Source organism: Vulpes lagopus, chromosome 15, assembly GCF_018345385.1.
Source record: "Vulpes lagopus strain Blue_001 chromosome 15, ASM1834538v1, whole genome shotgun sequence".
Lineage (NCBI taxonomy): Eukaryota > Metazoa > Chordata > Mammalia > Carnivora > Canidae > Vulpes > Vulpes lagopus.
Genome location: NC_054838.1, coordinates 43324616 through 43347647, shown reverse-complemented (window position 1 = coordinate 43347647; position 23032 = coordinate 43324616). Strand labels below are relative to the sequence as shown.

Below are 23032 nucleotides of genomic sequence, written 5' to 3'. Positions count from 1 at the left end.
TGTCCCCCCAAATGGATATTCAATCAGAACACAGCACTATTTCTTTAAGAGTATTTCCTACTGCAATGCTTGGCACTTTGTCAAAAATTAATTGACCATTTCTATCTGGCTCTGTTCCTAGATTCTCTTTTGTTGTATCCATCTGCATGTCTATCCAATACCACGTTGTCTTTTTTTTTTTTAAGATTTTTAAAAATTTATTCACGAGACACACACACACACACACAGAGAGAGAGAGAGAGAGAGAGAGAGGCAGAGACACAGGCAGAGGGAGAAACAGGCTCCATGTAGGAAGCCTGATGCGGGCCTCGATCCTGGGTCTCTAGCATCATGCCTTGGGCTGAAGGCGGCGCTAAACCGCTGAGCCCCCTGGGCTGCCCCAACATGCTTGGTTTTTTTTGTTTTTTTTTTTTTGTTTTTTTAAGATTTATTTATTTATTCATGACAGACATAGAGAGAGAGAGGCAGAGACACAGGCAGAGGGAGAAGCAGGCCCCATGCCGGGAGCCCGACGCGGGACTAGATTCGGAGACTCCAGGATTGTGCCCTGGGCCAAAGGCAGGCGCTAAACCGCTGAGCTACCCAGGGATCCCCCATGCTGTCTTAATACTGCTATTTCTCAGTAAGTTTTGAAATCAGTGAAATCAGATGATATAAATCCCTCAGCTTTGTTGTTCTTAAAAATTGCTTTGACTCATGACTTTTTGCTCATTTATGTTTTATGCCATAACATGCAATTTGCTCCTAGTAAGGGTAATTTGCATGTCCCCAAACACTACCATAAATACACTACATAAAATAATTTGAGAGAAAATGGAATTTTTGTTGCAATTATTTGATAAACTAATTTGTGATACGTGGATATTAACAATCAAGGACACCACAGATGAAAAGTGGTATTTGAATGTGAGCTTTCATGGCAGTGGGTGATACTTAACCTCCGTAAGCCCAATTTCTTCACTCATACAATGGCAGCTCCCTCCAGGGGTTATCGTGGGGCTCACGTGAGATAATGTTAATGAGCTCCTACATCACCGTTGGCACACAGCAAGCACTCAATTGTTAGCTATTAATATTATTACAGTGGTTTGGTGCATAACATCTTGGACATGCAAGAACTTTTATAAACAAGATCAGATGAGATATTTCACTCATGCATTACATAAAAGATAATCAGGGAAGGCTAATGATCAGATGTGAATCTTTTTTACATTGATTTTGATTTCATCTTAGAATGAATTTTTAATTAAAGTAATTACCAAAAAATTATACCATATTATTTTTACATTTAAATACCAAACTAAAATTTTAGATCTGTAATGACATTAAGAGATTATCTACTATTTCCCCAGCTGTTTACACTTGGAAGCTGCTAGCCCCTCCCTATTTCATTCTTCTCTGACAGATGTTGGCTTCTCTTATCCCTTCTAGAAGTAAAAAGCCTGTGTTATCAACCTAATAGCATCTTATGCAACACAATAAAAAATTTACAGATGTAATGGTACAACCTATTAAAAATCAGGATTTGATTTATTATACCCATTGATATAATAATCCCAGAAGTTAGAATTTCCCTAAAAATAAATTCATCTGACCTAAGGGGTAAGTTTCCTAGAAGCCAAAGCTGGGAGTTAGAAGTGGGCTGTTCTTACCAATGATACTTAGTGTTGAAGAATTATCTTTATGTTTTATCCCTATTTTTTAATGTATTCAAAGAATCTTATTAATACTAAAAATTTTAAATAGAATCAATAGGGCAGCCCCAGTGGCTCAGCAGTTTAGCACCGCCTTCAGTCCGGGGCGTGATCCTGGAGACCCGGGATCGAGTCCCGTCAGGGTCCCTGCATGGAGCCTGCTTCTCCCACTGCCTGTGTCTCTGCCTCTCTCTCTCTGTGTCTCTCATGAATAAATAGATGAAGTCTTAAAAAAAAAAATCAATAATTATCTAGTTTTTGAATGTATACTGGTGAATATTTGGAACATAAAGAAAACATGCACATCAAATAAAATTTAATTGCATGCTAATGAAACAACTTTGAAGCTAGCCAAATTATGAAATCTGCCTTATGACATACAGCAGTTAACCTTTGGCAATGTCTGGATGCATTTCCAGTTGTCACAACTGGGGAGATAAAGCAGGAGGTGCCTCTGGCATCAACTAAGTCAAGACTAAGAATGCCGCCTCACAACCTACAATGCACAGGCTGCTCCTCACAACAAAGAATTACTTGGCTATAATGTGAGGAATGCTGACATGCAATTCCTTTTCTATATGGAACCCAAAACCTCCTCATTGTTCAAGGGTGCAGATTAAAATAAAAAGAATGAAGACCCTAATACCTTTTTCTTCCTTTTGATTCTTCTTATAAGCTTTGCATATCTTCAAAAAAAAAAAAAAAAAACCATGCAAACCATGTGAAAACAAATCTGAATTCTAATGCTTTTTTCTGGTATGTGGGCCCTGAAGGGTCTGATTTTTGTATCAGGTCTTAATATGATTCTCACAACAGAGCTGTCTTGGTCTAGAGTTGGTGTCCATCAGGATTCATTTTCTTCAGTGAGTCATTAAATTGAGATTTGAAAACACCTGATAGGCATCTGTTTTTTTGTTTTTTGTTTTTGTTTTTGTTTTTTTTTTGAAGTGTAGGTTCCCTTTCTTGATTTTTAATTCCTATTGCTTCTGTTTAAGGCAGCTGTGTCTGAAAACAGAAATCCAGTGACTGCTCAGGAGACAGTGGTCCTTATCAACACACATTAACTCTCCAGTGATGTTTGCCTAATTTTCAAAGACTGTAATTCAGTAGAGATGAAAGGCTGAACACATATATTATAAAGAGGAAAAAAAACCAATTAGGTAGCAGTTTGCTTTTATATATTTATTTACTTCATTAAGCAGATTTTCTAGCCTATAAAGCCTGCTCCTCTGAGATCCATTGGCAAATACAGCCATGTCATTAAATCCATAATGCGGACTATTAGATGTACCTGAATGTTGACTACATACTTGGTGATGAACAAAATATGAGTGTTTTTGTGTTTTTATTCCATTTGTCCAACATTAACAAGACCTGTCCTGAAAGGGGGAAAAGTTAGGTACAAATTTAAAGAGGAACTCACGTAGTAGGCATTGAGGGGCTGTATATATTTTTTTTTTTTTTTTTTTTTTTAAAGATTTTATTTATTTATTCTTGAGAGATAGAAGGAGAGACAGAGCCAGAGACACAGGCAGAGGGAGAAGCAGGCTCCATGCACCGGGAGCCCGACGTGGGATTCGATCCCGGGTCTCCAGGATCGCGCCCTGGGCCAAAGGCAGGCGCCAAACCGCTGCGCCACCCAGGGATCCCTGAGGGGCTGTATATAGAATGAAACGCCACTTGCAGCTTCTCAGCCCTGGATACACTCTGGAAACACATTTTCTCTCAGAATCTCATTTCCTCCCAGTCTTTGTAATTATTTGCTAAAATCATTTTTTCTTTTCTTTTCTTACTCCTTGGGTTTTTTCCATTGGAGATCTCTGATGCCTGAAAGAGACCTTTGAAAATGGGATAAACAGTGTCTCCAGGAATGGAGGTGTTTGGATTTTTGTCATAATAAATGCCAATGAATTGAAATAAATGAATACATCCATAGAATAAAGACTCAAAATCTCATCACTGTGGTAGGTTGTGGATCAGAAAGCTCCCCAGAGAAGCATATTTAAGGTTTAGAAAAATCAAACCCAACTCATTTCACTGTGAGGCTGTGAATTACAGTGTGCTCTTTGAACTATGACAGTCACCTTTCCTTGAGCATATAAGCGAATCAAAATGAAGCCTGTAGTTAGGAAAAACAGATTTTTTCAAAAAGTTTTTGGATAAACTCTTACAGATTAAGAGAAAATCTTGTTTGCAAACTGAGCCTTTTTTTTTTTTTTAATCATTCTTAAAGCAAACTAAAAGTACAAGTAAGTGAAAGTCAAAAGCACAATTAGTGAAGGGTTTCTGTGAGTAGGAAACACTAGTAAATACTAAGGAGAGTACAAAGGAAGCAAACAATACAAATTCTGTCCTCAGAGATGGAAGGGATTTCTTTATATGTGGAGTTTGCTCTTCAGCTCCGGTTGAATGTTGAGGTCTGAAACCAAGGGAGTAGTCACATCTCAGCTCCTTATAAATAAGGCCTTGTTGAGCCCATGCATAAGTGAAAAGCTTACATAAAATCATGGATGCAACTCATTCCAAAGTAAGAGAAGAGCCACAGACTCTGACTTTCAGATAACCAGGTGGCTCATTTAGCAGTCTGCTAGGATGGATAGAGTCCTATTCTACTGTCACTGTCAGCTGTACCTGTCATTTGGTATCCCTAAACAGGGCCATTTTTTTTTAAGAGAATGTGCGCATATGCACATGCACACGTGGGATGGGAGGGAGGGCAAAGGGAGAGGGAGAATCTTAAGCAGGCTCCATGTCCAGCATAGAGCCTGATGCAAGGCTCCATTTCACCTCCCTGAGATCATGAACTGAGCCAAAATCAAGTCAGACGCTTAACTGAATGAACCACCCAGGCATCCTGGGGGCAATACATTCTGCCAAAACCCTTGCATCACAGACACTGATACTCTGAAACTGAGGCATCTCCTAGTCAGAGATCACAGAATAATTAAAGCTCTCCTCATTCTTAAATCCTATTTGTCATGATTCAGTTCATATGTTAACTTTCCTGAGATGTTTCAATGTTTTTTTAATCCCCAAACCACCAAACATATTTGATTAAATAACATTGTTAGTCTAGAATGAGTGGATCACATGGGCTGGCTCAAAAAGATTAACCTTGGTGAATATATAAGAAGAAAAGGCCCATTGGTTTGGTTCCCTTCCCATAGCACGTCAGTTCTGGTGTTAAGAGATGAAGAGAAAATCCTTTGGGAATAGTCACAGAGAGGCTGGTAGTTGGCAGAAAACTCCGCTGGAGAGAGAGTAGTTGCTCAATGCATGCTGAATAAATACATAGAGTATGAATCCAAGGAAGATATGTGCTTGTTAAAAAAAAAAAAAAAAAAGAATTGGTGCCATTTTTGTTGTTCAAGACTTTTATTTTTTTCTGGATATTTATATTTATGCTTTGTCACTATCCACACTGTGGCTTTTGAAAGCCTGAGCCACTTTGTGGTTCTAGCCCCAACATAATCAACATCTCTTCACTTTTAGAATTCCTTTTCTCTTGTCTCTTTGACTTAGTATGATTTGTATAAAAGGAAGATCTTGGAAAATAAATACTTCCTGTGAACTAGAGAGACCATCTGAGCAGTGCCCCGAACAACACAATTAGGCAGGAAAAACCAGTTGGAGAGCAGATACAGTATGATCTCTTGGACCAAGGTAGAGTTGTGTGCATGTCTAAAAGGCCATGCTGACTCACCAATGGAAGAAGGATCATGTAGGTTGACCAGGGTGAGGTAGGACTGTCCACAGGATTGTGTGAACTGTGGTAGCAAAGGCAGTATATAACATTCACTGACTAAACACTTTAGCTAACTACTTTCCTGAAAATGGTCTATGCTGTAAAAGACAAAGATCTAAGCTTTTTTTTTTTAATTTTTTTTTTTTAAACTTCTGATGATTCAAGTCACTAATAAGTTAGTTCTTATGGTTGGAAATGAAAGCAAATGGCTATGGTGATGTAGAGAAGACAGCTGAACTGCACCAATATACTTGAGATTTTTAAATTAAGTTCTGAGTTACCTCACCTTATAAAAATACGTGTCAATATACTAAATACTCCACAAAGATCCAGGATGGGGGATATTTAAAAATACACTTCTCTTGGATCAGCACCAAAAATATCATTAGTTTTCTATACAACCCGTTACAAGTGTTTGCATTAAAATTATGTCTGATAAAAATTACAAAGTACACATAGATAGGTAAAGATATATCCAAACAACTTTCAAATACATTTTGACATCAAGGTTAGGCGATTCACTTGGAAGGGCTTTAGAATATGTACTACTGAATTTCTACAGTAAAACTTTTGATGGCAACCTTTTATCATGGGGATATTTCCTATCTTACACAAAGGAGGCACTGGTACTTGGAAACAAGAAAATTACTAGAACCCTTATGGTTATGGCTGAGGTGAGGAATTTGTGCAGCCTTCCACGATTTCAAAGAGGTAGTGATAGATGCTTGTCCGCCTGGCAATATCAAATGCAGTTTCTTCCAGGTTGTTTTTCAGACCCGGTTTGATATAGCGGTTCATCAGGAGGAGTTCCAGAGTGTCTTTGCTGTCCCTGTTCCCAGCAGCGAGATGTAAGGGGGTCAAGAGGCCTTTTGTTTGGGCGTTAATATCTGCATCGTGCTGAAGTAAGAAAGAAGCTACTCTGGTATTATTCCACTTACAAGCACTGTGCAGGGGTGTCCAGCCATCCACTGTCACTGCGTGGACATCTGCTCCTTGTGCAATCAGCTCACGCACCACATCTAAGTGTCCACTGTAGGCTGCTCGATGAAGGGGGGTATACTCATCTTCATCTCTAGTGTTCACATGAGTAGCCTTTTCAGACAGTAGCCTCCGCACTGTAGTAAGCTGAGACAGAAAAGACATCTTTTAAAACCCCAGCTCCACCCGAAACAGTAAATGAAGAAAATTTAACTGTCTAGTGGTGTCAAATTTACTTAAGTTCAATAAAAACTTGTTAGCAGATGACTTAAGAAATAAAAATGGTTTAAGATTTCTTTTGGGGGGATGCCTGGGTGGCTCAGTGGTCGAGCATCTGCCTTTGGCTCAGGGGGTGATCACAGGGTCCTGGGATCAAGTCCCACATCAGGCTCCCCGCAGGCAGCCTGCTTCTCCCTCTGCCTGTGTCTCTGTCTCTCATGAATAAATAAATAAAATCTTAAAAAAAAAAAAAATTTCTTTTGGGGGCAGAGAAGGCAACAGATTTAAGAATGAACAAACTAGTGTTAAGTTAACCACATTCTTGCTTCTGGGAATGGGACTCTGAATATCAAACACCAATATTGAATGTATGAATATCATAAATTTACCCCTGGCCCAATTAAGGCTCACTACATAAAACTTTTAGTCCTAGATGAATAATACACACTATAATTGTATTTAATATTTTATATTTCGTTAGCGAAGGAAACATAATAACTGACTTTTCTACCACAGGATTATGACACCAATATATGTAGTGCATAAAACTTTGAAAAATAAACTTCTTTATCAGAATACAGTGGTAACAAGGAAATCTAGAGATTAAGGAGCTCAAACTAAAACAACCTTAAAAACATGTTTTCAGGAAGTGATTTTCAATTTGGTCTTTGGATCTCTGGTGCTCCCAAGTTAAAAACCTATCAAAAAATACGAGACCTTTTTAATTAGTTTAGTTGCACAGACATGGAAGAACTTAGTAAAATGAAGTAGAAGTGGCTAAGTGGGAAGAATAGATGTGATGATACTACTTAGATGATACAGGGCAAATAAATATTCCTGAATCTCATTTTCTTAAACTTTTAGTAAAAGGGAAGAATATTCTTTGTGGAGATATATGAGGATTAAATCAAATAATGTAGAAAAGCACATGGTATATTTGGTATTCAAAACATGTTAATTTCTATCCTCCCTCTTCTAAATGATAATTGTCTCTAGGATGATCTTAATGACTTAATAAAAATGATTTAAAAAATATAGGTGATTTCTTGTTAACTTTATAATTATCCCTTAAACTTCCAAATAATACCTAATAGGATGCTTTGTGACTTACGAGGTCCTTTCATGGACATTGCCTCATTTGATCCTCAAATCCTGTATAAAAGATACTGGTATTATCATGGCCATTTTTATAGGTAAGAAAATAGAGGTTCAGGAATGGTAGGATCTGCCCAAAATTACAAACCAAATACAGGTTCAGGGACAGGTCTTCTGGCTCCGAATCCGATACTTTTTCTACTATAGTATGGTTTCCTTTTTAACTGTTTTTGTTTTTACCCGATTTTTTTCAGCAGCCCAAAGAAGCAATTTGCTTGGATCTTTTTCCATCTTTTTTTCTTGTAATTGATACCACTCTTCAGTTTTTTCATCTTGCTCCTCATCTTCATCAGAATTCCCTACCCAGAGACTTTGGGTACCAGTGGGAATAAGGTGTCCATGTGTTTCCAACAATTCAAGTTGGTTAAAGTGTTCAGAAAAGTCCACAGAATTGTCTGGGTCTGGTTTTCCATTATCACTTACTTTCCCTCCTTCCATTTTTACTATGATTCTAAATACAAAACATTTCAAATGCCAGGGTATAAATAATCTTTCTAGAGATGAATTACGTCTGCTTTATTTTATCCATCAATATCTGGAAGCACAAACACAAAAATTATTAGTGAAACAGTAATTAAGTGTTTATCAACAACATAGATAAGTCTTGCAAACAACACACAAATAAATCCTGTCTAAACATTTTGGTTTTACCAGTATTCTTTATATTGTCTAAATACTGGAGCTGAGATTTCAGTTATCTATGCCTTTAGTGGTTAAAACTCCTTATGTTTTTTGTTTTCTTCTACTAAGTCAATGGTTATATTATTCTGAATCTATTGGCTTATATCCTATTGTATTATACTAAGAGTGACATATGCTTAAAGCTTTGAAATTATAATTAAAAAGATAGGCCTATTCATAATTTTTATAAAATAGACACACAAATGACATAAAGCAGAAACAAAAATTTTTAGTTTCTAATAAACTACTTCAAAGAATTTGGCATTTTTAGAGATGGAATAGCCCCAAAGACATCTGTCCAAATCTCCCATCAATGCAGATCTTTATTATAACATAAATAATAATTATCGTATTTCTATCTTAATAATATCAGGTTTGGGAAATTCACTGCTTTAAAATGGAGTCCCATTCATTGATACACAACTATAATTTAGTTGGCTTCTCGTTTTGAACTGAAATGTGACTGTCATTCACTCCATTCGACAAATATGAATAGAATGCCTGATATGTGCCGGTCTTTGGGTATTGGGATTTAAAAATGAAAAAGATCCATGTCTTAACCTCATTAAGGTTACTGTCTAGGGGAGGTGACTGACAAGAAGAGTATGATCTGTGCTATGACAGGACTTCATCCACATATCGTGAGTATACAAGAGGATTATAATACAGTCCTAAAGGATTAGAGAAGGCTCCTTGAAGGAAGTGACGTTTATTCAGCTAGGCTGCCACATTAATTTATAAACCAATATCAGTTTAAAGAGTTACACAGCTTATTAAATCTTAATTTTTTTAAATGCAAATAAATAATATCTTAAAAATACCATTTCTCAGGCTCCCAACTATATTTGTTGAAATCTTATCAGTCTTTCAAGGCTCTTCTCAGATGTTACCTCTTTCATGAAATCTTTCTTGAACTTCCTAATTAGATTTCTCTCTAGAAGCTTTTTTGGTGCTACATATTGTCTTTTTTTTTTTTTTAACATATTGTCTTATTTCAGCACTAATTAGTTCCTTAGAAGATTATTAACTTAAGGATGGGGACTGTATTTAACTTATATTTATAACCTACTATACATATAGGCTATAAATATAAAAAGAGGGCATTAAGAAATATTTCTAGAATTAGATTTAATTAAAGCCCTGTCACTTGATTTTGCCTGGAATGGATTTAAAGAAGTTCCAGAGTTAGTCTACCCTTAAGATACCAATTTCTTTCTAATTTCACAAGTTTAATAGTATTCAATCCTAATGTGGCATTAGATTTTATTATTAGTGCCAAAAATACTAGCCTCAAACTTAAATTTATCACTCATGACTAATAAAGTCTCTGACAATTATGTCCTTGTAAAATGTAATGACTGTACTAAAGGATTTCCAAGTCCTGCCCAGCTTTTCAGAGTCTATTGAGACCCCATCAGGATTGCTTTATGATTTATTAGCTCTCTTGGAATTGTCACTTTTTATTATTGAAGTGTTGTTGATATGCAATGTTTTATTAGTTCCAGGCGTAAAACACAGAGATCCGACAATTCCATACATTACTCATTGCTCAGCACAGTACACTATACCACTGACCATACCTACTGTATTATTGACTAAATTCTCCATGCTGTACTTTTCCTCTCTGTGACTTATTTATTTCATAGCTGGAAGTTTGTACCTCTTATACCTTTCACCTATTTCGTCTATCCCCTCACTCCTCTCCCCCCTGGTAACCGTCAGTTTGTTTCCTGTGTTTATGATCTGTATGTAGAACTCCCATTGGGGTTTTCATTTTTTTCTTTACTCTCAAACTATTCCCTGAACCTTGCAATACAAAAATGATCATACATCAGTTCATCCAACACTCTGAACAGATACCAATAAAGTTAATTATATCAAATACAGAAACAATAAAGCACATATTTTATTTGCTTAAAGCACACTCTTTCCTTTCTGTAAAATCCACACCACCCCCCCCACTTTTTAAAATAAATTCTGAATTTACTGCTCCAGGTACAATAAACTACATATAAAATCTCTTTTTAAATTTTAGGTAGATTTAATTCAGAGAGTCCAACCTAGGTGCATTTCCTTGATTCAGGATTTTTAAAAATTGAGTTAATTTTCTTACTTGGTAATATTCCACCAGGAAGAAATAGGGTATGTTTCTTAAAAGAACACATTTCGACAGAGATCTAAACTATGTCAACGCCTCACAAATAAGTGAGCAACAGACGCGGTCACAAACCCCCTTTGACAGGTGAAGGCGAGGAGCTTCTGATAGATGAAAACAACCTGCCCTAAATTAAGGACGCATCCACGGAACTAAAGGTCAGATTTCCTAATTCAGAAGTTTCACATTATTTTGTCACTGCACTGTATTTTACTACTCTCAGCACAAAGCAATCCAGATGTGCTGACCCGGGATCCGGAGGAGAAAACAGGAATAAAAGGGCCGAACGCTCTAGCTCTGGGGAGTGGGAGTGCGAGAGAAGGCGCCTAGTCCTGGCCCTCCGGCCCCCTGGTCACTTCCGGGGAGGGGGAAGGCCCCGGCCCGACCCGGCCCCCCGGCCCCGTGGGCACTTCACAGGGAGGGAGAGGGCCCCGTCCTGGCCCTCCGGCCCTGGCCCTCCGGCCCCGTGGGCACTTCACAGGCCCGGAGTCGCGCCGGCGGCCTCCCAGCCAGCCCGGGGTGCAGAAGCCGCTCCAGCCCGACCCACGGCCCACGCGCGGCCGAGCGGCAGGTCTCAGCCAGGGTCGCCAGGTGACCCGCCCCCAAGGGCCCAGCACTCTTTAGGTGGCGCGAGGGGACCGGGGAGCGCGGTTCGGAACCAGCAGGAGCTACTACCCACCTTAAAGAAGGGAGAACCGGCGTCGCGAACCTCGCTTCCGGGGTCGTCCCTCGATTTCTCAGGATTGGCTCCCGCTGGAGGGCGGGGCGTCGCCGCTACTTTCCCGGCGCCCTCCCGGCGTGCGGCAGCCAATGAGAACCGAGGAGGAATGGAAGCGTGACGTCATCACTGAGGTCTCGCGAGGGAAAGAGCTGCGGCGGCGGCTGCTGCTCTTTTTTCTTCCTTCCCGCCTAATTCGGGTGGGTGGCCAGCGGGTTGTTACGCGCAGGCTCCGGAGGTGCTGTTGCTTTTCTTCTCCCCTGTATACCGCCCCTCCTTCTCGGGAAAAAGACAGCCTGGAGGTCTGGTGGAGGAGCTCTGGAGAGCGCAGGTGCGGGGTAGTTTAGGAACCGGACCGCCTCCTACTTCTGTGGGATGGGGCGGAAGCCCCGTGGACTGCCGTGGAACCGTGGGGCGAGTCGGCCAGGTCCGGGAGGGCTCTGGCGTTGGCTTCGGAGGGTCGGAGGCTGGGCTGGGGGTGCTGAGGCTGGGAACCTCGGAGGAACCCGGCGTCGCCAGGAGCTTGGCGGGTTCCGCGGGCCTACGGGCGCCGGCGAGCTCCGCCGAGCACGTGTTCCTGTTTATTTACAGTAGTTTAAAAGCGGGGCCCTTCCGTTTTCCTAAACAGGACCATTCCTTTGAAAGATCTCGTGTTTGAGCGGCAGATACGGAGGCTTCTCCATGCTCTGGGGTAGCCTGTGCATGCACTTTAAACATTTTTGCACAGAGTTGTTGGTGTGCTAAACCAGAAGTATTATATGTGACCCTTTCTGCACATTTATTTAATAAACACTAGTTTTCCGTGGTTTAATCATAATGGTGAAACTAAAGTAGCACTAAAGATGTGCTATTTTCTGTTGTTAGCTCTTAAAAAATAAAAATATAACAGGTGCCTAGATGTACGTGAGATTCCTAAAATTGGTAGTCTGTTTTTAAAAGAATGTGTGTTTTACGATAATGTAATTTTGCTTTTAGAATTTGGAATCGAGTGGATTTCTCTGACATATTTGATCATACGACCCAGGAGTACTTGGAGAGAAAACTGGTTCCAGACCAGCTGGACTGACCCTAAAAATGAGTCCTGCAGATACCCTGTAAGAACTTGCCTTCTGGAATCCTTTTTTGTTGCTTCGGATTTCTAAAGTCCATCAACTATGATCACCATGAAAGAAAACTTACTTAAAAAATTAGTAAATGAAGAGCTTGCTTATGAACAGAAATGTTTGTCATCAAAAAGAATATTTAGAATGTTAAAAAGTTAATATTACGTGTTAACTAAAAGATAGTATACAGCTGTAGATTGAGGTCTTGCAGTAACTGAGTATATTACTGCTGTATGTAAGCTTATAGTAGGTTTTATCTTAAAATATTGAAGCTATCAATATTCTTTAACTTTATGAGGGAGTCTTACTGGTCAATGCAAGCCTATTTAAGTGGATTTTTAGAGTACTGAATTGCTCTAGCGCTGAATAAATTGGAAATGAATTTGAGTGAAATGAAAGTCAATAAAAGAATCAGAAGTTATGTGGAAAAAGCTTTAGACTTGAAGTCTTTCATCCTGATTGCAATTCCTTGGTTAATACTGTGTGACCTTCGCAGGTTAGCAATTCTCTGAACCTTGCCTCAATTTCTTCATCTTATATGTATAATTGGAACAAAATTGCCTTTCTCAGATTAATTTAGATGTTTAAGTGAGAGAATTCATTTGAAAATACTTTATAGATTGCTATGGAAGCATAGGGTAATATGACTTGAAAGTATTCTGATTGGCCTGGGTGTATGTAGGAATTAGAACTCTGCATATGTGTTAACTTTGAAGTTTCAGAAGAGAAATCTTTTCTGGAAAAATCTCACATATAGAGATTTCAATTTTGGAGATCTATGTGAAATTTTTTTTAACTTTATTATGGTTTAGTGAAAATAGACTGGGTGGATAAATCCTTCTTCCACTTAGTTGTGTGATAAATCATTTAATTTCTTTCTGTAACATTCTCATTTTTCAGAGATAGTAACACCTACTTCTTTACATGTGGAAGTTGAGATGAGATCATAGATACATAAATATTTTAAAGTAAAAGTTAAGTGATTAATTACTACCTTGCTGCTTCAGTGAGAGTACCTTTGAATACTACCAAATTCAAATGGAATTGTAAATAATTCTGTTTTGTTACTTGGCTGAATTTGTTAATGAAACACTAACTTTGTATAGGGAATAGAATCAAACAAGTGTCTTCAGAAGCTTAAATGTAAGTTACTAGCTTATTAGGATAAAATCTGTGTATAGGGATGCCTGGGTTGCTCAGTGGTTGAGCGTCTGCCTTCGGCTCAGGTCGTGATCCCGGAGTCCTGGGATCGAGTCCCACATCGGGCTCCCTGCATGGAGACATGGAGCCTGCTTCTCCCTCTGCCTGTGTCTCTGCCTCCTTCTCCGTGTCTCTCATAAATAAATAAATAGAATTTTTTTTAAAAAATCTGCTTATAAAGTAAGAGGAAGGACTTTTTAAGTTAACTAGTCAACTTTGATTTTCCTGGAAGAGAGCAAAATAATAAATAGCAAGTTTAGATCTGGGATCAAATTCTTGGGATTTGGGGGTGGGACAGAATTGGAAAACAACCAAGCTTTTAGGTCCAGGGTCCAAAGAATGTGTAAGACTGAAGTAATAAGGTTATACTTTTTTGAAGGAGTCAGAATCTTTTTAAACTTCAAGTGTGTTTTTTTGTTTTAAATTAGTCGTAGACAAACTAATGTTGACGATCTGTTGAACACTTCAAATTTTCAGACCTCTTTTAAAGCTAGAAAAGTGATTTTACTGTATAACTGCTATTATTTATCTTCTAAATTTAGGTTTTAATCTGAGCATCCTTTTAATGAATTATATTGAAATGTTCCCCCCCCCTTTTTTTTTTTAAATACAGTGATGATGAAAATACCTTTAAAATCTTAGTTGCAACAGATATTCATCTGGGATTTATGGAGAAAGATGCAGTCAGAGGAAATGATACGTATGTAACACTGGATGAGATTTTAAGACTTGCCCAAGAAAATGAAGTGAGTTTGGTTTATATTTTTCCGTTTTTAGTATGTTCCTGTTGTCAACAGACTCTTCCTTTCTTAAAGTTGATATGTTTTACAGGCTCAGGTGCTCAGATTGCCTGCTTAAGCATCAATATACTAAAAAACCCAAAGCAGATTTTTGAGTACTTTGTGATCTTAATTCAAGTAGGAGCTAGTTTTGTCAGAAGTTTGTAAAAGTTTACAAATATTTATGGGGTGTTTGTGAGTATGCAGGATCTTGTGGCAGTTTCTATTTGAAATGGAAAGATGACTCATGATTTCTGCTTTCCAAGAACATATACCAGTGTGTAAGATAAGACAAATGTCCATAATGCTCAGAGGCAGGATTTTACATGGTAAGAACCATAAGAAAATTATAAACAGCCTTTCCTGGGAGTTTAGAGGTAGAAGAGATAACGTATAGAAGATAGCAAGATCAGTTTAGTGAACAAGGTGGCACTTAACTTCGGCTTTGAAGAATGGGTAGGCTTCTGATGGGTGAAGAGTATGAAGAATGTGCATTTCACGGGAAACAGGAAGAAGGGCACAGGGGTGAAACAGTATGAGGTATGTTAAGGGTACAGCAGGTCAGTTTGGCCATATGTTAGAAAGCCTGCTGAAAGACTGAAAACGTTTGAGCTGCATTAAGGAGGGCTTCAAATGCCAGAATGAGGAGTTTGTATCCAATTAAATGGAAAAAATCTTCTGGCAACAGGATATATAGCATGAATTGGAGACCAGACTACCTTTTTAAAGTAGTGGCCTTGGGATGGAAAAGAGGAAATGAATACTAGAAATATTTCAAAGGTTGGATTTGCATACTTCAGGGGTAGAGTTGAGGAAAAGGGAGAGGACAACCTCTGGAGTATGTTAAGTTTGAGCCAATTGTGGTACTAAAATAAAAATACCTTCTAAGTAAGGAAAGAGTACTTCTTTATGTGAGAAGGTGGTAAATTCTGATTTAGGCCATTTCAGTTGGAGATTTCAATAGGACATTCAGGTCAACATTCCAGCAAGCCCATGAAAGGTCCTGTTGGACATTTCAGGAAAGACCTGGAGAGTAAATGTAAATGCTTGTGACTTAAAAATTACTATCTTCAACCTTGATTTTTCCTCAAAATTTTGTTTAGTTTTTCTCTAAATCCTTTGGTTCTTCCTCCTGAATGTACATAGAAACTGTTTTTGTGCCTTTATGTTTAGCCCAAAACTTTCATCATATTTTGTTGCACTGTAGTAGCTCTCATTGGTCTTTCTATTTGCATTTTTCCCCTAAATCTATTCAGCATAGCAGCCAAAGTGAACTTTTAAAATCATAAGTCAGATCATACCACTCTGTTGCTTAAAATCTTCAAGTGGCCTTCCATTGAATCTAAAATAAAGTTCACACTAAATAAGATTCACACTGATCTGGCCCCTGTCAGGAGACTTCTACAACTTTCTGCATTGTTCACTGTGCTCTGTCCACACTGGCAAGCTCTACCCTGGGACCTTTGCACTTCTGCTTAGAGCATGTTTTACGTTTGTGGAGAGGTCTTTCCAGATATCTCCAAATACTCTCTTATCAATTACTCTTTATTTTTTTCATAACATCATATGAAATATTATTTTGAAAATTTACTTGTTTACTCACGATTTTCTCCACTAGAAGGTCAGCTCCATGAGAGTGAAAAATCTTTTCTGGTTTTGCATGCTGTTATCTTAAAATCTAGAAAAGATCTAACAAGCTGTAGATAACTCTTAATGAGGGAATATCTAATAGTCCTCTTAAAGTGATTTCCTCTTGCCCTGAGGGCAGAGAAACTTGGAGCCCAAGGAGGTCTGTTTCCTGCACAAGAATCTTGTGTTCTTTCTTTCCTCATAGGTACTAAAATGTGTCTTTTCCTAAGCATAAGCTGCTTTCTTCTACTTTGTCCTTTGCTTTCCTTCTCTTTCCTTGTTTCCCTTTCCACATCTCTTAATTTTAACACTCTCCTCTCCCACAGCCCCAATGCATATTTACTTTTACCCCTGATTTTGTATTTAGTATCCCTTATGATTGAAATCTAACTTTTTCCTGACTTTAAGTCCTTTATTTTGTGTGTCTGTGCTAGCTAGCCTTATTTCTACTCCTTAATTCCTTGGAATCTTTTTTTTTTTTTTTTTTTTTATGATAGTCACCCAGCGAGAGAGAGAGAGAGAGAGAGAGAGAGAGAAAGGCAGAGACACAGGCAAAGGGAGAAGCAGGCTCCATGCACCGGGAGCCCGACGTGGGATTCGATTCCGGGTCTCCAGGATCGCGCCCTGGGCCAAAGGCAGGCACCAAACCGCTGCGCCTCCCAGGGATCCCGGAATCTTTTTTTTTAAATTTATAGCTTTGAAACATTATCAATCTCACAGAAATATTGCAAGAATAGTATAAAGAATTCCTTACCCTTCATTCAGATTTTCCTACATTTTACCACAATTGCTTTATTCTCTCTCATTATAGATACATACGCACATACTTTTTTCCTGAACCATTTGAGGGTACATTGTGTGTATAAACACAGTGCACTTATCAAAACTGGGAAATTAATGTTGATTCAATACTATTACACCATTTTAAGATGTTGCGAATTGTCTCAGTAATGTCTATTAAAGCAATTTGGGGGCAGATTGGGAGAGTCTAGGTCCTAAACTAGGATTACATTACATTTAGTTGTCATGTTTCTTTTGTATCTTATAATCTGGGACATTTCCTCAGTCTGCCTCCTTTTTAGTGTTCTTAGAGTCACAAACTAGCTTTCAAAAAAAAAAAAAAAAATAGAGATCCCTGGGTGGCTTAGCGGTTTAGCGTCTGCCTTTGGCCCAGGGTGTGATCCTGGAGACCTGGGATCGAGACCTATGTTGGGCTCCCTGCATGGAGCATGCTTCTCCCTCTGCCTGTGTCTCTGCCTCTCTGTGTGTGTCTTTCACGAGTAAATAAATAAAAATCTTTAAAAAAAAATATTGTGGTAAAATACACATAACAAATTTACCATCTTAACCATTTTTCAGTGTACACTTTATCAGCTTAAGCACATTTACATTGCTGTGTAACCAATTTCCAGACCTCTTCATTTTGCAAAAGTGAAAATATATCATTTAACTACTCCCCCCCCTCCTGAAATGTTTTTTGTTTTTTCATTTTCTTCGTTTTTTTTTCCTATACTGTTAGTTGTGATCATTTTCTTTCTTAAGTCATGTTCATTTTTGAAGACCTAGCTTAAGTGCCACACTTTTAATAAAGTTTCTCTGACTACAGTAGGATGGAAAACTTTTCCCTTCTTTCCTTTTAGGTTCTTTGGTCTAATAATTAGATCACCGTAAGACAAATTAATAGGTGAAAAACAAATTTTGTATATACAGAAGCCTTATAAGAGTATTAGACTGCCTGGAAGTTATCTCTGATAATTCCTCTCTTCCTGGTGTAGGCCAACTGTCTAAATTCTTTTTAGGTAGTTAAGGTGGGTTTTTTGTTTTGTTTTGTTTTGTTTTGTCTTTTTAAAAAGCTTTTCCTGAGTCTGTTGAGTCTTAACTGCCTTTAGCTGAAAATAGTCCACATGCCAAAGTGACACTTTTTGGGGATGATATATTCCGTTCCCCCTCACTGCTGTAGCTCAGGTGATCTGTACTGGCAGGTTCCTTTCATATTATTAAGAATTAATCGATTTTCTTTAGGTAGATTATACACTTCTTGAAAGTATGAGTCTTGGGCTCTTTTTTTGTATAATTCTTTGCTTCTCTCTTGTTTCTAGAATACTCTTAAAGTTTCATTTATTCTTCATAGTGTAACTCATGCCACCACGTTGGCATATCTCTTGTGGATTCCTGTCCTCAGATGAGTTTCTTCCCTTCATTAAAACTGATTGTAGGGGATCCCTGGGTGGCTCAGCAGTTTAGCATCATCTGCCTTTGGCCCAGGGTGTGATCCTGGAGTCCCAGGATCAAGTCCCACATCAGGCTCCCTGCATGGAGCCTGCTTCTCCCTCTGCCTGTGTCTCTGCCTCTCTCTCTCTCTCTCTCTCTCTCTCTCTGTCTCTCATGAATAAATAAATAAAATCTTAAAAAAGAAAAAAAAAAGGAACTGATTGTGATGTCATTGCTGCTCCTGGTTTGTTTACATATCTGTTCTAGTGCATGTCTGAGTCTGACATCTGTTCAGAAACATAACACTTTGTCTCTTCGATTGGACTCGGAACATATTTAGGAAAGAAATTGTATTTTATTCATCATTGTGTTCTCAGGGCGCAGTACAGGGAATTGCACATTGTCATTGTTTAATGAGGGCATGGACATCATCTGTTTTGGAAATTGCTAATTCCTAGGTGCCAGTGCCTGTAGGAGCCACAAATAATTGCTGAATGAATTGGATGAATAATCTGAATTGAATTGGGTCTCTTGGCCATAGGTTTTGTTAAGGTGCCACATTTATGTTTGATTTGAATAACGACGACGAAAAAGAAATAGTGACACTTTGGTTAACATGAGTCAGAGGTTTGATATAATTTGAAGATGGCTTTTTTGAAGGTGTTCTGGGAACCTAAATTGGAGTCAGATTAATCCCTAGACTGGCAGGCACATTGAATAAATAAAATATAAGATTTTAAATCTCCATACACAATGTTATCTCTTATGAGATTCTTTTTTTCTACCTCTTTGCTCTATAGTTTAACATTTTTACCCATAAAACATACTAATTTTCCCACTATTTTCTGTTGATTAGGTGGATTTTATTTTGTTAGGTGGTGATCTTTTTCATGAAAATAAGCCCTCAAGAAAAACATTACATACCTGCCTCGAGTTATTAAGAAAATATTGCATGGGTGATCGTCCTGTACAGTTTGAAATTCTCAGTGATCAGTCAGTCAACTTTGGTTTTAGTAAGTAAGTATATTTAAAAGCTTAAGTAAATGTTTCCTTGTGTATATTTTCTATAAAAGTCAAACACCTTAACAGCTATTTCAACTTCACTATAAGCTGGGTTTTTTTTTTAGCTATTTTCAACGTAAATGTAATTCTTTGAATTTTCTGTATATCATTGTATTAATTTGTATTTTCCTAATTAATGGTGGAACTGAGTATCTTCTCAAGTTTTTATTGTACATTTTGGTATCTTCTATTCATATTCTTTGCCCATTTTAAAAATTGTGATTTTTCTCTTTTCCTATTGAATTTGCAGAGGCTATTTATGTATTAAGTGTTTGTTAGGAAAAAAAAAAGTGTTTGTTAGGCATGTATTTTATTTTTCCAGTCAGAGGATTGTCTTTTGACTTTTTTAATGGAGACTTTTGTTGACAAATATCTAATTTTGATGTAGTATATACCATTTTTTCCCCTTAAGGGTTGTACTTTGGGGACTGACTGACGATATTCACCTAGAACCTCATGTCATAAAGATAGTCTCATGTTTTTTCTTAAACACTGTATGGCATACCACACTGCATGTAGTCGTATGGTATGTTAGCCCACAGCTAACATACTCAGTGGTGAAAAACTGAAAGCTTTTCTAAGATCAGGAGCAAGACAAGGATTCCCACTCTCACCCCTCCTATTCAGCATCGTATTAGAAGTCCTAGAGCAGCTAGGCAAGAAAAATTAGTAAAAGGTATCCTAATTGGAAAGGAAGAAGTAAAGTTGTCTTTATTTGCAGATGACAATATCATATATAGAAAATCTGGAAGATTTTGTGAAAAAACTGTTAAAAACTGGGCAGCCCGGGTGGCTCAGCAGTTTAGCGCTGCCTTTGGCCCAAGGCGTGATCCTGGAGACCTGGGATCGAGTCCCACATCAGGCTCCCTGCATGGAGCCTGCTTCTCCCTCTGCCTGTGTCTCTGCCTCTCGCTCTCTCTCTGTTCTCTCTCATGAATAAATAAATAAAATCTTAAAAAAAAACTGTTAAAAACTAATAAATGAATTCAGTAAAGCTGTAGGATACAAAATCAGTATACAAAAATCAATTCCATTTCTACATGCTAACAATGAATTACCAGAAAAAGAAATTAAGAAAAAAAAAAAAAGGATAAAAAAAGAAAAAAGAATAGAATACTTAGGAATAAATTTAATCAAAGAGGTGAAAGATCTAAATGCTGAAAACTGTGACATTGGTGAAAGAAACTGAAGACACGAAAATGGAAAGATACGTTGTGCTCATGGGTTGGAAGAATTAAAATTGTTAAGCTGTCCATGTTACCCAAAGCGATCTACAAATTCAGTGCATTTCTATCAAAACTCTAATGGTATTTTTCATAGAACTAGAATAAACAATCCTAGAATTTGTGTGGAACCACAAAAGACCCCAAATATCCAAAGCAGTCTTAAGAAAGAAAGATAAAAGTGGAGACATCACCATTGCTGATTTCAAACTGTATTATAAAGCTATAGTAATCAAAACAATGTGATATTGGCATAAAAACAGACATACAAGTCATTACAACAGATTAGAGAATGCAGAAATAAACCCATGCATATTTGGTCAATTAACTGAAAACAAAGGAGCCAAGAATATACAATGGGGCAAGAAGAACAATCTCTTCAATAAATGGTATTGGGAAAACCAGACAAACGCATATGAAAGAATGAGGTTCCCCTCATCTTACACCATACACAGAAATCAACTCAAAATGGAATAGAGACTTGAATGTGAGGCCTGAAACCATAAAACTTCTAGAAGGAAGCATGAGGAGTAAGTTCCTTCACGTCATTTGTGGCAGTGACTTTTTTTGGATTTGACAACAAAAGGAAAAATAAGTGGGACTACATGAAAATAAAAAGCTGCATAGTAAAGGAAACCATCAACAGAATAAAAGAACCTATGGAATGGAGAAAAATATATCATAAAGTCATATTTGATAAAGGGTTAACATCCAAAATGTATAAAGAACTTACATAACTCAATAGCAAAAAAAGAAAACACCCTCCCCCCAAATCCAATCCAATTAAAAATGAGCAAAGGAACTGAATAGACATTTTTCTAAAGATCCACAAATGATCAACAGGTATGTGAAAAGATACTCAAAATCACTAATCAGGGAAATGCAAATCAAAACCACAATGAGACATCACCTCACACCTGTTAGAATGTCTATCATTGAAAAGATAAGAATGAATACTGAGGATATGGAGAAAAGGGAACCCTGGTGCACTCTTAGTGGGAATGCGAATTGACCAAGCCACTATGGGAAGCCTTATAGAATATCCTCAAAAAATTAAAAATAAAACTACCATGTGATCAAGCAATCCTACTTCTGGATATGTATCCAAAAGAACTGCAAACAGGATCTTGAAGAGATAATCTGTATTTCTGTGTTCCATTGCAGCATTATTCACAGTAGCCAAGATAGGAAGCAATCTAAGTGCCTATCAATGGATGAATGGATAAAGATGGGTTAGGATGATGTGGCATGTACATATGAACATGAAATATTACTCAGCTATGAGAAGGAAGGACATTTAGCCATTTGTGACATGGATGGGCCTCAAGGGCATTATGCTGTGAAATCAGACATAAAAATCCTGTGTAGCATCCTTAATGTATGGAATCTAACAAAGCTGAATTCAGACTAGAATGGTGGTTAACCAGGACCAGGGCTTGAGGGGAAAGGGAGATGTGATCAAAGACTATAAAGTTTTCAGTTACAAAATGAGGAAATTCCAAGGATCTAATGTACAACATAGTGATTATAGTTGATAAAATATTATTTTATACTTGCAAGTTGCTAAGAGAGTAGGTTTCAAATGTTCTTGTTATTAAAAAAAAGGTAATTATGTGACATGATGCGAGTGTTTTAGCTAAGCTGTAGTGGTTATTTTGCAATATGTGTATTCCAAATAACATTGTACATCTTAAAGTTATACAATGTTATATCAATTATTTTATGATAAAGCTTGAAAAAATAGGATGCTCCAATAACTTAAAATGTGATATGTATGACTAATGACTTGATAGGCAGGTAAGTGAAAGTTATAGAGCTTCCAGAAATAGCCTTAACACATGTAGGAATTTAGTATTTGGAGAAAGTGGTGTCTCATATCTCCAAGAAAAATATGGATTGTTCAATAAATGTACTAGAAATATCAGACATTTAAAAAAAACTTAGATGTGGGAGAGATTTTTCTGTGCATGATACAAACTGAGAAGCCATAAAGGTAAAATTGATTGTCTTTGTAAAAGTAAATTTGCATGACAAAAACTGCCTGAAACAAAATGAAAAGTCAGAGTTCAACTAGGAAGAATATTTGGCAATTCATTGCAAATTAGAGTAAGGTCTAATTTCCCCAGTAGGCAAATAACTCTTTCAAATCAATTTTAAAAATTTGAGAGTTCATAAAAACGTAGGTAAAGAGTACAGATATAGTTCACAGAAAAGGTGACATTTAAATATAAGAATATGAAAATACAAAAGGGAATTCATAGGAAAGATACAAAATTAAGCACTACTGAGAGATTTTTCTCCTGTCAGATTGGCATAGATGAATGATTCTCAATTCTAGGTTGACATTGTAGTCACCTAGAAATATAAAAAAAAAAATTACGACAGTTTCGGGTCAATTACTCTCTTGTATATGTCAGTGTTGTATCTTAAAAGATACCTAGACAATTCTAACATGCAACTAAGGTTTAGAACCCCAGGCA

General features: G+C 37.6%; 2 protein-coding genes across 7 annotated transcripts in view; one reads left to right on the top strand and one right to left on the bottom strand.

Moving 5' to 3' along the window:
• Positions 1-5050: 5050 nt before the first annotated feature.
• ANKRD49 (ankyrin repeat domain 49) lies at positions 5051-11365 on the bottom strand. 4 transcript variants are annotated; one of them, XM_041730670.1, is made up of 3 exons: positions 11307-11365; positions 7972-8326; positions 5051-6564 (listed from the first exon to the last, which is right to left on the bottom strand). In XM_041730670.1, exons 2-3 carry the CDS (start codon positions 8227-8229, stop codon positions 6103-6105), a joined length of 720 nt encoding a protein of 239 aa, XP_041586604.1. In that variant the 5' UTR covers positions 8230-8326; positions 11307-11365; the 3' UTR covers positions 5051-6102. The 4 variants fall into 4 exon arrangements, 3 of the variants coding, with proteins under 3 accessions (XP_041586604.1, XP_041586603.1, XP_041586605.1); XM_041730669.1 differs by lacking the exon at positions 11307-11365 and adding an exon at positions 10586-11299; XM_041730671.1 differs by lacking the exon at positions 11307-11365 and adding an exon at positions 10876-11299.
• A 124-nt stretch (positions 11366-11489) lies between these two features.
• MRE11 (MRE11 homolog, double strand break repair nuclease) overlaps positions 11490-23032 on the top strand; it is a 72106-nt gene continuing 60563 nt past the window's right edge. The window contains exons 1-4 of one of the 3 annotated variants that reach the window (XM_041730406.1): positions 11490-11676; positions 12321-12439; positions 14262-14394; positions 19124-19284. In XM_041730406.1, coding sequence (XP_041586340.1) covers positions 12420-12439; positions 14262-14394; positions 19124-19284 — 314 coding nt within the window. In that variant the 5' untranslated portion in view covers positions 11490-11676; positions 12321-12419. Of the gene's footprint in view, positions 11773-12320; positions 12440-14261; positions 14395-19123; positions 19285-23032 lie in introns of those variants that run through there. The other 2 variants (XM_041730407.1, XM_041730408.1) reach the window with 2 other exon arrangements.

Coding starts and splice junctions, on each gene's coding strand:
- ANKRD49 (XM_041730670.1), bottom strand. CDS start 8,229: ATGGAAGGAGGGAAAGTAAGTGATAATGGAAAACCAGACCCAGACAAT. Junction 6,565..7,971: donor GGGCTGCTGAAAAAAATCGG/GTAAAAACAAAA, acceptor TTTCTGTCTCAG/CTTACTACAGTGCGGAGGCT.